Raw genomic sequence first — 13,640 nt, 5'->3', positions numbered from 1 at the left:
TTGTGCAGCTGTTCCTTATCAAAAGCAGCTAAACCCCCTCAGTCTGCCCATTTAAAATTTGTGGGATGAACAAAGAGCATGAAAATGTTGAAGACCAAAACCAAAATTTACTCAAATCAAAATAAGTACAGAGTTTATTTTTAACAAATATCATAGCTATGTCACCTTATTAGAGAACCCAGCAGTCAGACAGGAAAAGCTTATACACAATAATACCAAAAATGCTGAGGTTTGGCATAGTTGGTAGCTGGGGACAGTGTCCTCGTTTGATTACTGTCTGTTATTTCCAGCATGCTAAATCCCTACCCACATTCCAGCCTCTAGGTGAGTCAATGCTTCACTCTGTCTCCTGTCCAATTAATTATTTCTCATCACTCCCTCAATCCAAGTGACAAAGCTTGAAACACGAACATAGACACCTGGCTTATTGGGGCGTGCACAGCCAGGACCCCAAGAAGTTACTCCTTGTAAAATGTATTTGTCCTTGTCGAAGCAAACCACAGGCCCTCCACTGTCACCCTAAACAGAGGTAGGGAAAAATTCAGGTGAGGGTTAGCCTGCCAGCCTTTTACTATGGCATTCGTCTATTATCCACATGTATATTTTCCTGGTAATTGAAATCGGAAAGGAACTTATGAGCATATTACTCGAGCATCTGCAGTGCTTAAGTACTTAGCAAAGTCTATTCAGTGAAACCACACCGCTTAGTTTCTCCTGGGGGTAAAAAACCCCTTGTGAATGCTGCACACATCTCTCCCTATGTTGGTGTTCCCTTTAGACTGGCCTAGCCTAGGCATCACTGTAAAGTGTGTGCAGTTGGTCTCTGTCCTGTACCCTCTACCTCCTTCCCTACCAGAAAAGTCACCACTTTAGTCCCTGGCCACCAGCACACCCCAGGAGGGTGAGTGACCTGAGGTAGTTATGGCACTTAAAACTCCCTTGCTACAGATCTGGAACTCAAGCCCCAAGACATCCCCTTAGATGATCTGAATACGCATTCAGGGACAGATCTAGGGAGTTTCTGAGCAACACTTAAACTGGGATTTAACGTGGACAAATGCTGCTAGAATTTGTCACTTTGGGACTGAAGTCTAAGGGGCTGAGACCGAGACGGGAGAGCACAAGACTAACTTTGGTCTCTTGATCTTTTCTTACCTGGCAACTGTCAGTGCCTCCGGTCAAATGCCCAGCACAGAGCTCGGTGGATTTGACTCTTCCATTCAGAAACTCATAGCGATTGCACACTGTATTCTCAATCACATGAAGCTGGGCTTCCTTGAGAAGGCCAGCCCCAAAGGTACCTGTGTTTAAAAAGATGAAAGAAATGGTTACTGCACCCAAAACATGTTTAGGAGGAAACCAGAAGGACAGAGCAGCGGCGCTGGACCTCCTGTCTGTCCGTGAGGCTGTGGAACACAAGGCAGCTCCCAGTGCCCCTGGACTCTCTGACCCTGGAGAGTGTAAACATCATATGTGATTCTGTGTTCCTGAGACCTGGATGTAACTCTCTGGGCTTTGTCATGGTGCTTTCGCGTTGGTTGTTGTGTACTTTTTGCTTTTGTTTTGAAAGTACAAAAATGATTTTTACAATGTACAGAGTGTCTGAGAAATGCAATTGCTATTCTTTTTATATACTTTTTTCAGATTTTTTATAGGCTTCTTTACTACTGACATTATAATGCACAATTTTACATACTGATTTTTTCAATCAATGTTACATCATGAGTTTTTAAAATAATGCTACAATCTTAATAACTAATATTTTAATGGGGAGTGACTGCTAAATGGGCATGAGGTTTCGTTTTAAGATGAGGAAAATGTTGTGAAAATATGGCCATGGTTGCACACCATTGTGAATGTACTGAATGCCACTCAGTGGTACCCGCCAAAATAGTTAAAATAGTAACTTATGTTGTGTATATTTTATTGAAATTAAAAAAGAATAGCCATCATTTACTAAGAATTAACCTTTCCAGGCACAAGATCTTAATGTGGTGGATGTCACTTCATCCTCGCAACAGTCCTATGAAACAGGCGCTTTCATCATTCCTGTTCTACAGTTGAGGAAACTGAGGCATAAGGAGGTTGTGTAGTTCAGCTTGAGCCTGGGTCTGTGGAGTCAGTGCCCTAATGCTTCCTCCCCATGCACATTGGTCCCACTCTTGCTTCCAACCTTCCACATGTTTGTTCATAAAGTTCATTCTTATTTCTTATTATTTTAAGTCTAAGTTCCCATAATTACATAGACATACTTCTATCTCGCAGTAACACTCCCAAATTATTTTCTAAAAGGGTGTGACGGTATAAAATGTTACTGAAAACAATTACTTCGCCTCACCCTTGTGAGTATTCAATTTTTAAAATATTAGCTAACATAGTAGGTAGAAACCGTCCTGATTCATTTTCTGATTTACACTTCCTTGACAATTAGGGAGAAGAAATACAACTAGGGACAATTCTCCTAGTTGCAGTTTTTCTTTTGTGAAAAACTGCTTTATTTCCTTTGCCAAATTGCAGAACATCTGCTAAATTGCCAGAGGGAATGCTGTTTTTCCAGATGGACACGCCCAGGGATGTCTCAGTGCTCTCACACATAATCTAGTTTTCCAATTTTGCAAGCCCAGCTTTATTAGAATTTTGCAAAATCTTTTGCTTTGCGAGCATGACACAGGCAAGAGCTGAGGCACTCTCTCTTCCCCCCTCAAAGTCTTGGACTGCATTTAGATCATTGTCTCAGGTTCAGAAAACTGACACCGAATCTGGAGTTGACATGAGCAGCATGGAAGAGGCTCTTCCCAGAGCCTCGCTCCAGAGCCCAGCTCAGCCCTAGCCGGGAAGGAGCTGCATGGAGGAAGGTCCTCCTGACTACCAAGCACCGGGCAGGGGTGCATGACCTGGACTGTGTAGACGTGTGAGGGAGCACCCTTTTCAAAATATTTTGTTGAAAATTAAGTTAGATATCACTGCTTTTGGATCTGCTCTCAGAGCAAGGCAAACATCCTGATAAGGGGGTAAACCCACCACTAGTTGCCAGGAAATTGATGCGGTCTGTGAGTATGAGGTGCCATCCAGTGGCCAACATAGAGATGGCACCTCTGAGGGCAGGGAGGCCATGGGTGACCTGAGGATGGAAGTCCTCCCTGACTGGGCCCTGGGGAGAGGACCGCAGGACCAGCCCAGTCATTGCAGATGGGGCTGACATGGAAGAGCCCCTTGGCCTCAACACCTACTCTGCATTTGGAATATCCAAGTCAAGGAAGGTCTGGAAACATGAAGGGGAGAAGGGGAGAATTTCAACCTCCCTCTGAGAAGCTGAGAACACCCATTGATCTGATGTCATCAACATAGAAAATGGATAAACAGACCTGAGTTATATTGTGTGACTCCTCCTGGTCTAGTTAGTGTTCTGAGAATCATTTTCTCAGTGGACATGTGGGTGAGACCAGAGGACACAGGGAGCCAGTGCAGGATGGTGGTTAGAAATGTATTGATGGGGGTGGGAGAGAGGAAACAGCGAGTGGGCTCTGTGGTCAATGCCCAGCTACACGCCGGTTATGTGATGTTTATTTATGATGGTGGTGATGGTGATGGTGGTAGTAGTGATAATGGTGATGATGGTGGTGGTGATGATGGTTTTAGTGGTAATGATAATGGTGATGGTAATGGTGATGATGGTGGTAATAATGGTGATGATGGTGGTGGTAATGATAATGGTGATGGTGGTGGAATGGTGGTGATGGTGATGGTGGTGGTGGTGGTAGTGCTAGTAATGATGATGGTGGTGGTGATGGTGATGGTGGTGATGATGTTGAGAGTGATGATATTGGTGATGGTGGTGGAATGGTGGTGATGGTGGTGGTGATGGTGGTGGTAGTAATGATGATGTTGGTGATAATGGTGATGGTGATGATGTTCAGAGTGATGATATTGGTGACGGTGGTGGAATGGTGGTGATGGTGGTGGTGATGGTGGTAGTAATGATGATGTTGGTGATAATGGTGATGGTGATGATGTTGAGAGTGATGATATTGGTGATGGTGGTGGAATGGTGGTGATGGTGATGGTGATGGTGGTGGTAGTGCTAGTAATGATGATGGTGGTGGTGATGGTGATGGTGGTGATGATGTTGAGAGTGATGATATTGGTGATGGTGGTGGAATGGTGGTGATGGTGGTGGTAGTAATGATGGTGGTGGTGGTGATGGTGATGGTGGTGATGTTGAGAGTGATGATATTGGTGATGGTGGTGGAATGGTGGTGATGGTGGTGGTGGTGATGGTGATGGTGGTGATGTTGAGAGTGATGATATTGGTGATGGTGGTGGAATGGTGGTGATGGTGGTGGTGGTGGTAGTGGTAGTAATGATGATGTTGGTGATAATGGTGATGGTGATGATGTTGAGAGTGATGATATTGGTGATGGTGGTGGAATGGTGGTGATGGTGATGGTGATGGTGGTGGTAGTGCTAGTAATGATGATGGTGGTGGTGATGGTGATGGTGGTGATGATGTTGAGAGTGATGATATTGGTGATGGTGGTGGAATGGTGGTGATGGTGGTGGTGGTGGTAGTGGTAGTAATGATGATGCTGGTGATAATGGTGATGGTGGTGATGTTGAGAGTGATGATATTGGCGATGGTGGCGGTGATGGTGATGGTGGTGGTAGTGGTAGTGATGATGGTGGTGGTGATGGTGATGATGGTGGTAGTGGTAGTAATGATGATGATGGTGTTGATGATGGTGATGGGGATGATGATGGTGGTGTTGGAAGGTGAGGATGAAGATGCATAATCTTCATCCTCATAATCACCTTATATGTAAGTACAGATGAGAAAGCTGAGGCTAAAAGAGATTAAGTAACTGCCCAATGTCACATGGAAGATGGGAGGGCCAGAACTCGCACTCAGATCCTTATGATTTTAGCTTCATGCTTTCATCAGTTGAAATATTGTAGAGGATCTGTTTGCTTTCTGGCTGCCCAGCAGCCTTTCACCCTACACCCCATAATCCTGGTGAGGGATCTACCTTTAGCTCCCTTCTGGGTATGAATGGGGTCCTGCCTCTACTTCCAGCATGGAACAGCTGATGCAGGTCAGAGCCAATCAGTGACGGGCTCAGGGGCAGGACCATGACCCAATTTCAGTCTCTCAGAGGGGGCAGACTATTGTTCATGTAATGGGGAGAGTGGCCTTTCTTATTCTTTCTCAGCAGAGCCAGAGCCATGACAGCATCTGCAGCAATGGGAGTGTCACCTTTGTGCCCCAAATAGTGCCTACCCCATGATCAGGAGTGCCTGGGATCTGGGACCTCATGTGAGCCTGAAGCTTTTCGGCTCACTAAGAATTTCCCTTGTTTTGCTTAATCCAATTCGAGTTGGATTTTCTGTCACTTGCAAGAAGGAGTCATGTTAGATTCAACTCTATTCTGTGTTAGTAGAGGAGCTGCCATGATGGAGTGCTTAGTATGTGCTCGGCACTTGATGCACTTTCTTATTATTTCCCCCATAACAGCCCTGCAGCCCACATCAGCTGAGGAAACAATCAGTGAGAGCTCATGACTTTTCTAAGTCCAGACAGCTGATAGGCGAGAGCCAGGGTTCCAGTTCAGGTTTGTCACCCTGCACCTTCTCTGAACCCCAGCTTCCTCAATGGTAAAATGGAAAAAATTATACCTAACTCGCAGAGGTTTCTAGTATTTAAATTTTAAAATATGCAAACACCAGGAGCAGCCTGGCACACCCATAGGTGTCCCTCAAGCCAAGTTTCCTTTTATTTGGCCTCAGTGCTCCCAGACTGCAGTGCAGAAAAAGGGAACAAGAAGTCAAGGAGGTGAGGTTTTAAATGTAATAGAAAAGGAACAGAAAAAGGAAACCCAGCTTTGAAATTATCTAGGCCAGTGGCTTTTAACCTTTTCAAAAAACCCCAAAGAATTTTCATTAAATGAAAGTGTATACAAAAGGCTGATGTGCAAAGCACCACTTGAAAATGCTGGTTTTACAGATAAGGGATTAGAGCCAAGTGATACAAAGAGGTAACGTGTCTAGTTCAGGTCTATCTGGCTAGTGGCAGAGTCAGAACGCTTTTCCAGGGCCCCAGACTCCCTGTGTCCTCACCTGCACCTCTAAGAAAGTAGAACTGAGACATTAAGAGTATTAGTTTTCCTGCTGCCAAGGGGGTAAGGCTGATGGATATAATTATTGTCAGGGTATACTGCAAAGAGAAGGAATCCCTAAAGTGTAGTACAGGTGCTGATACCACATCCTGCACAAGTGTTCCCTCTCTTGCTCTCACCCATCAACCAATACCACATGCTGTCCTAGACTTGGGGCCACGGGGCCTGTCTGCCTCTTCCCCAGATGTAGGTCCCCTGCCTAACACCCTCCCACACATGTTAGACATGTGGGTATTTGGGAAGAAGACTAGTTTAATGATAACTTTTGTCGTTATTGTTTTGCACCATGTTTAGAAACCCAGTCTGGCTAATTTCACATGAAAAATAATCTAACACCCTTAACTTGAGGGCTGGGTGAAAACCCCACTTACCTGGGAAGCAATATGAATGCTGAAATTATAATTAAGAGACTCAAAGACATTTACTGGCTTTTTGCTTGTTTTTGGTGTAAGGGAAACATACAATCATTTTTTAAAAGATTCTGAAAACAAAAAAAGAGAAAGACTCAAAGAAATGGCCTCTCTCCCCGTGCCCACATCCCCTGAAGACTGATTATGGAGACATAGACAGGTGCCCAGGCAAAGTCAGGAGGGTTGGACAATGTTCATGGATAGGAATTTCACAACGATCTCTAAAATGCTCATTTTGTAACATGCACTGCAGGTCAAAAACAATTTGTTACATGGGCAATGGAATTGATCTCACCTTGGGTTTCTCCCCAGCCAGTGATGTAACATTCAGTCCAGGCGGTGACCACGTAATTTGGAGATGGCAGACAGGCTGGGATTACTTTGTCAGTGATGATGGCAGGCCTATAAGGGAAGTATTAGCAGTTATGTTTGACTACCTAGCTGGGAGCTGCAGTATCTACAACTAGGCATCCTTACCTTGAGGCCCCAGAGCCCTCTGAGCTGGCACTGCCTTGCTTCAATGACACAGAGCAACATAGAACACAGAGTTTCACCCTCACATTTGCCTGTGTTTGCCTATGGACTACACAGATACAAGGTTTCATTTGAAAGGCATCAGTTGCATGCAAGAAGCTGAGGGTGGCATTCGCCTTTGAAAGTAGGGATGACAGAGGTGTACTTCTCATGTATATTCTGTGCACAACTGGAATCCCATGCCAAGTGTGTCCTTTCATATTAATTGAAGAGGGCATTGATGACTGGGCAGAATGTTTGGCTGAGACATCATCAAGAGGGTATAAAATTGCAAATGTGTTGTGTGCCCAGAGCAAGTTGCTCCATCTGGATCCTTCACTTCCTCCTCAGTGAATGTTACTAAACCATGGTTGTAAAAATCCAGTAAAATGCTAGCCATCAAATGAAAGAGGATTGGAAATAAGCACCTTGCATGAACAAAATGGTATGTTTTCAAAGAACATTTATATATCTTAGAGTTCCAGGAACTCTCAAACATTAGAACTCTGGTTTTTAGACCTGATTCTACTTTAGTAAGTTCAAGAGGATAAAGGACTGGATATGAGAAATGCCCTGTTCTGACTCTGACCAAGAATCATCATTGTCACCAACTTTGAAGCAGACACACTTTCTGCTTCTGGGCACTAGACATCTGTGGTGCAGAAGTCCTCAGTCTACAGGTTCCCTGGTGGAGCACTCTAGGGGTGTGGGGATGTGGGTGGGAACTCTAAACTCAAAATGTATCAGCCTATCAGAGAACTCCTCCAAAACACAAAATTTCCAAATTACTTGTTCAAGCCATCAGAGCACCCTACCTCTCTGAGGATTGTGAGGAGCAGAGACCTTGTATTTGCACATTTGCTGGGATGGTAGGGAGGAGACTGGGGGGCAGAAGGGAGATCAGCTACTGTTTAGGCTGAGCCAGAAAGACCCTTCTCACCTTCCTAGAGTGTCAAAACATCCCAGGACATCACCCATCGGGTCACAGACCCAAAGACGTTACCCCGGGCTTGTGGTCAGGCCCAGAAGAGCAGCTCTGGCCCCTGCCCCATGCCTTCCCATCCAGGCCAGACCATCCTTGTCTGCACCGACACCCTGCCCTCCAGAGTCGCCAGCACAGCGAGTGCCCTGTGTGCCTTGTCACCTATCCCAAACCTGCCTCTCCTACAAATAACTGTTTCTTAACTGACAGCACCATCAGTACCTGCTTAGCTTTAGCAAGGCAATATCTGCTCCTGTGGGCTCCAAGAACAACCTAGACACTTCTATTTCCTGAACATGAGATTCGAGATTCACTTCTTGGTGTGCACCCAGGGTGACCTTGTAGAATGAAGGCCTTGAGAACCTAGAAAAGATGAGGATGTCAAGAGAAAAATATGGTCCAGCCCCTTCAGGTACCCTCTGTGCCATGACCTTGGCACTATCTTCCTGAGACCCTTGGCCACCCAGAATCAGTGACTTATGAGTAGCAAGAAACAAAATTCACAGTTTGCCAGAACCTGACAGTTAAGGAATGTTCTCAGTCTGTTTTGGCAGAGACTGTGATATAGTTTGTATATTTGTCCCCACCCAAATCTCATGTTGAATTGTAGTCCCCAGTGATGGATGTATGGCCTGGTGAAAGTGTTTGGATCATGGAGGTGGATCCCTCTTGAATGACTTGGGCCACATCTTCAGGGTGATCAGGGAGCTCTCACTCTTAGTTCTTGCAAGATCTGGTCATTTAAAAGTGCTTGGCACCCCCACCACATCTCTCTCTGTTTCTTGCTCCTGCTCTGGCCATGTGACATGCCTGCTCCCACATTGCCTTCCACCATGATTGTAATCTTCCTGAGGCCCACCCAGAAGCAGAGGAGATGACAGCATCCTGCTTCCTGTAAAACCTGCAGAGCCATCAGCCAATTAAACCTCTTTTCTTTGTAAATTTTCCAGACTCAGTATTGCTTTAGAGCAATGCATGAATGGCCTAATACAGACTGATGCTTCTGGTAGTGAACAGCTCTGTCCAGCAGTTTATCCAGGTCCACAAAATCACCTGCACTGTGTCTCCCCTCTGCAGGTTCTCTCTAGAAACACTTCCCTCCTCTCTCATCCAATTTCCCTGGAAATTCTGCCTCAGGCTTCTGTGCATGCATTCCCTGGTTCCTAGTGTTCCTTCCAGAAAAGGAAGGGAGGTGGGGAGGAAAAGAGGGGAAGATGGGAGGGAACAAAAGAGGGAGGAAGAGGAAGAGGAAAAAAGTCTTGAAGATAAGACCTCCTGTCAGTTGTTCCTTAAACATACATCTCCAAGCAGCGAGCAGCAGTCAGCACCCACTCTGGGGATATTAAGGTGCCTCCACAGAAGTGCTTTCCAAACCTAGAAAGAAAACATGCAAAGACTTTGTTCAGATTTGATGGTTTATTTTACTCCATTGCATAGAAAGCCAAAAAGACAGATTTACTCAGATTTGATCATGTTCATATTCCCAAAGGAAAGGGCTACCAGCCCAATGTCAGGATGGTGGTAACTTTGACTGATGTTCCAGGCATCGGATTTTTCAGAAGGGCTCATCTATGCCACTTCTTCTAATGCCTGGGGGAGGTACAAACACAGCCTGTCCACAGGACAGCAAAGCTAAGTGACTCCGCATGAAGCTCTACAGCTGTGGCTTATACCCCACAGCCTGGGACTCCAACAGAAGTGACCAGCCCAAGATCGTCCCCCGAGGTCTCTTTCATTTTTGTGACAGGATCTATACAAGGTCTGATGAATCACTCTTCGAGGAGCCAGATGTGATCCTGAGCAGCAGTGACTCATGAGGGTCTTCTGATCCTACCTGAGAAACTTTACTTTTGGGGGATGTTTCTTGAATCACTTGCTTTCTAGGACTGCATAGGCAGGTGAGAGCTCAGAATAATGGTGTGAGTCACTCGGAAACAGATTGTAATGAACAGTACAGATAAAAAGCGCATGATGGCAGCACGTTGATAAATCCATGAGGACATCGACCACCACACAGTTTAGGAAAGAATGAATCTGAAATATGTGGAAGGTGAAAGCTCTGTAGAGCAAGGAGTTTCTAACCAATAAAGTAAAGAAAAATCAAATCGACAGCAGAGTGAAATGCAGTGTGATCAGGTTTGTCGATGGCATTTCATAAACCTGTGAAAGGAAGTCTCTTTAGGGGAGAACAGCAATTGAGCACAGGCAACCTGGTGTAGAAGTGAGCCGAGGAAGCAAAACAAGCAGGTGGATGGGCCTGTTTCCTAAGAGATACCCAAGAAAACTGAACTTACGAAAGGCATGTTCCACTGAAATGATACCCAGAAGGTCCAGGTTCTGTGGGATTGGACTAATCAATCTTAATGGATGGGGATCACGACCTATAATTTGTTCACGTGTTTGTGAATAGATGAGTAGCCTCGGCATTGAATTCAATGATTCACAAAAGTGTTTAAAAAAATCGGTGCCTGTGATAGACTGCAGATAAGTTTGCTCTTGTCCTCTCACTGCAAAGTGTCACATTTCTAAAAACTTCCCTTTCTTTTCATCTGACAGTGAGACAATGGATATCCATAGAAATCCTCAGAGCATCTTCAGTATTTTCCAGCAATATTGGAACTTGGTGCAAATCACTGTGCCTACAGATTTTGATGGAGCTGCTCAGATCAAGAAAAAGATGACAATTTTGGCCGTTTTCAAAGCAGAGAACCTAGGATAATATAATTTTTTTATTTTTCTATATCTTTTCCTCCTTCAGAAAACATGGAGGCAGGGACTGATGCCTCAGCTGTGTGGGTTTTGTGTAAATGTAGAAGGGTTTTGTGAGGCCTATGTGGAAGGACAGTATAGATGGTTTCTGGGCCTGTTCTTACCTTGTTCTAAGACTGACTTGCCAGGGCCAAGAATGTGGGTGGGCCACACACCCACCTACAATGCTTCCAGGACATTTCTTTGGCTCCACTTAAGGCTTCCCACAATCAAATGAAGAGGATGCTGTGGCACAAGGTGGGAAAGAATTCACCTTTGGGTCCAAGTTAGCAATTGTGTCGTTTAATTCAGGACGAATTCCAAGCGCTAGTTTTTCACATCTCAAAGGTGAAATTAAAGAGTAAAATCATAAACACTTTTTAGATTTTTCTTTCTAAGTTTAAAAAGTGGTAGTAAACAACACAGGACACTCTCCTTTCAAGGAAATATAAGCACTTTCTAATTATTTTGTTGGGGAAGTAATTAAAGATATTGGTATAGTTCGGCATTAGAATGAGATATTTTCTGAGAAGACCTTGATTGGTACAAATAGCTATTTCTCATTGTTATTCTGACTCGATGTAATATGTTTAGAACATGATGTCATTCTTTCCATCATCTCCATCATCATCACCATCATCATCTAAACCATGTAAAGTTTACTGAAAGGCACGAAGGATTCTTTTGCATGTGAGTCTCTGTGTGCACATGTGTGCATGTGTGTACGTGATTTTATGTAGCAAGGATAACCGTTCTATGTTGAAATGTTGCCTTCTCTCAGCCAGCTTCAGGACAGTTCCTCTGGGGAGCCTCCCATGACTAACCGACTGCTGTGGGGGTGATTTACACACCTGTGCCTCTATTCTTTTCCTCCTCCCTGCCTTCTCTCTGCAGCAAGCCTGCAAGGTCTGTGGAGGTAGGGACAGTGTCCTATCTTTGGTACCACCCACCAATGTCTACAACAGTGCAGGGGCTACAAAGGGTATTCAAAAATGTTTCTCTGTTGTCTCTAGCCCTTCAAGGTCTTCAAAATTATAAATGTTAATATAGTTAATAATTATTCATATAATTATTAATAACAACTGCAAGAGGAAATTCCTCCCCAACCAACCAGAGATTCTACACTCCAGTGAATGTGGAACCTGAGTTTTCCAAATAACTTTTCATTTGCCATGGGTTGTTTTGAGAATCTATCTATGGAAGTCTTTCGTAAAAAAGAAGCATAGCATGGAATGCAATCATCTTCTCTAGTGCTGAGCTCAATTTCTGCTAGTATGCCTTACACACAGTAGATATGTATCACTGTACTAAAAGAGTAACTACAGAAATGATGATACCCTATTCCTACTATTCAAAATAAAACTGAATGTTTCTATTTATTTTTACTTATTTATTATTTGTACTGAATGTGTTGGTGGAAATGAAATAGTTATTAAACTCTTTCTCCAACCAGAGACTCTAACTTTCTCAAGCATGAGTCAAACCTGAATATCCCACCAACCACATCCTTCTGCAGGAAACAGTCCTCAGGATTTCCCAGTGTCTGATGGGAACCCTTCTCACCAGGCTTGGGGTTAACCTCACTTGTCTTACATCAAGGTAAGGTGAGCAATCTCACAGTCCATTGGGAAAACTCTTGTTCCCATTCTTCCTTCTTTCTCCAGTCTCTAAGAACCTGATTCTTGTACATCCTCAATGTGGGTGAGGACACCAGAATTGCACCTGGGAAGCTACTGCACTTCCCTTCCATGGGAGTCAAAGGTGCATGAGTTCTAGGCACTACCGTGGATGTCTGAGGCAGGTAAGTCAGACTGGGCTTAAATTCAAGGCAGCCTGTCAAGGATAGAGAGCCCGGGCAGTGAGAGGCAGTGGCGTGTACCAGACGGGGCCAGAAGTGGAGAACTGGAACTGACCCCATGGAGGGACTTTGAGGTAGAGGAGCCACCAAGATGCTTCTGCAGAACAGACAAAAGCACCCACTCAAGGAAAAAGTCAGTTATTAACTCACGCTAAATCCACAGACCACAATGCCGCATTACAACAGTACTGGCCAAGTAGAATCTTTCCTATCATCCTAACCCCTGCTTCCTCCCTCTTGCTCTCCCCAGGAGTGGCCCAAATGTGATGATGGGCAGTGTGGCTCTCATGATCGTCATCACTGCCCGGTACCACCTCCCCAGGCAATCTCAGGGTGCTGGTCATCAGTGGACTTGGAGGCCAAGCTGCTTCCCCAGCTCAAGGTCCCTTCACATGTCAGACCAACCACAAGCAACCAAATTACACAAAGGAAAAGTCCGAGGTGGTGTTTTGTAACTTGGATAGACAAGTTGATTGGTCTGCAGAAAGAAAATAGGGGACAAGTACAAGTGGCTTTTTTTCCCCCATGGATTTGTTATCCCAGTCATTTAAGATCTAATGTCAACTCCCCTTCCCCTAATTCAAGCCTCATACTCCCAATAAGAGTCTCAGAGCAATGAGGAGGAACCCCAAACATACAGTCTGTAGAAAACAAAACAAAACAAAACAAAACATGATTACAGACAGACAGCCACATAGACCCAAGACGATACGGAATCAATGCAGTCATGACAGGTTTCTCTAGTTTGACAGAATCAGGGGCCACATTCCTCAGGAGCCACCATGCTGAAGACTGCAATGAACACTGTCTATTTTAAGAAATTACTGGAAATGCTTATTGGCTTGGAAATAATTACACACTTGACAGCATGTTAAAATAGGAATTTGACTGGGACACTGACATAACCCATTTTAGAACAAGGTGAGTGGTTAAGTTGAGCACCTTGGAGGTTTTGCACC

General features: G+C 44.5%; 1 protein-coding gene across 1 annotated transcript in view; it reads right to left on the bottom strand.

The window, feature by feature from the left end:
• Positions 1 to 87: 87 nt before the first annotated feature.
• Positions 88 to 13,640, bottom strand: part of LPA (lipoprotein(a)) — a 107,016-nt gene continuing 93,463 nt past the window's right edge. Inside the window, 6 exon segments of the mRNA XM_033234283.1 lie at positions 88 to 519; positions 1,156 to 1,301; positions 6,876 to 6,982; positions 8,298 to 8,438; positions 9,375 to 9,449; positions 10,949 to 11,069. Of these exon segments, the coding sequence (XP_033090174.1) occupies positions 11,038 to 11,069 (32 nt within the window). The 3' untranslated portion in view covers positions 88 to 519; positions 1,156 to 1,301; positions 6,876 to 6,982; ... (1 more) ...; positions 9,375 to 9,449; positions 10,949 to 11,037.

This window comes from Trachypithecus francoisi, unplaced genomic scaffold, assembly GCF_009764315.1.
Source record: "Trachypithecus francoisi isolate TF-2019V2 unplaced genomic scaffold, Tfra_2.0 Lachesis_group15, whole genome shotgun sequence".
Taxonomy (NCBI): Eukaryota; Metazoa; Chordata; class Mammalia; order Primates; family Cercopithecidae; genus Trachypithecus; species Trachypithecus francoisi.
This window is presented reverse-complemented; position numbering and strand designations above follow the sequence as displayed.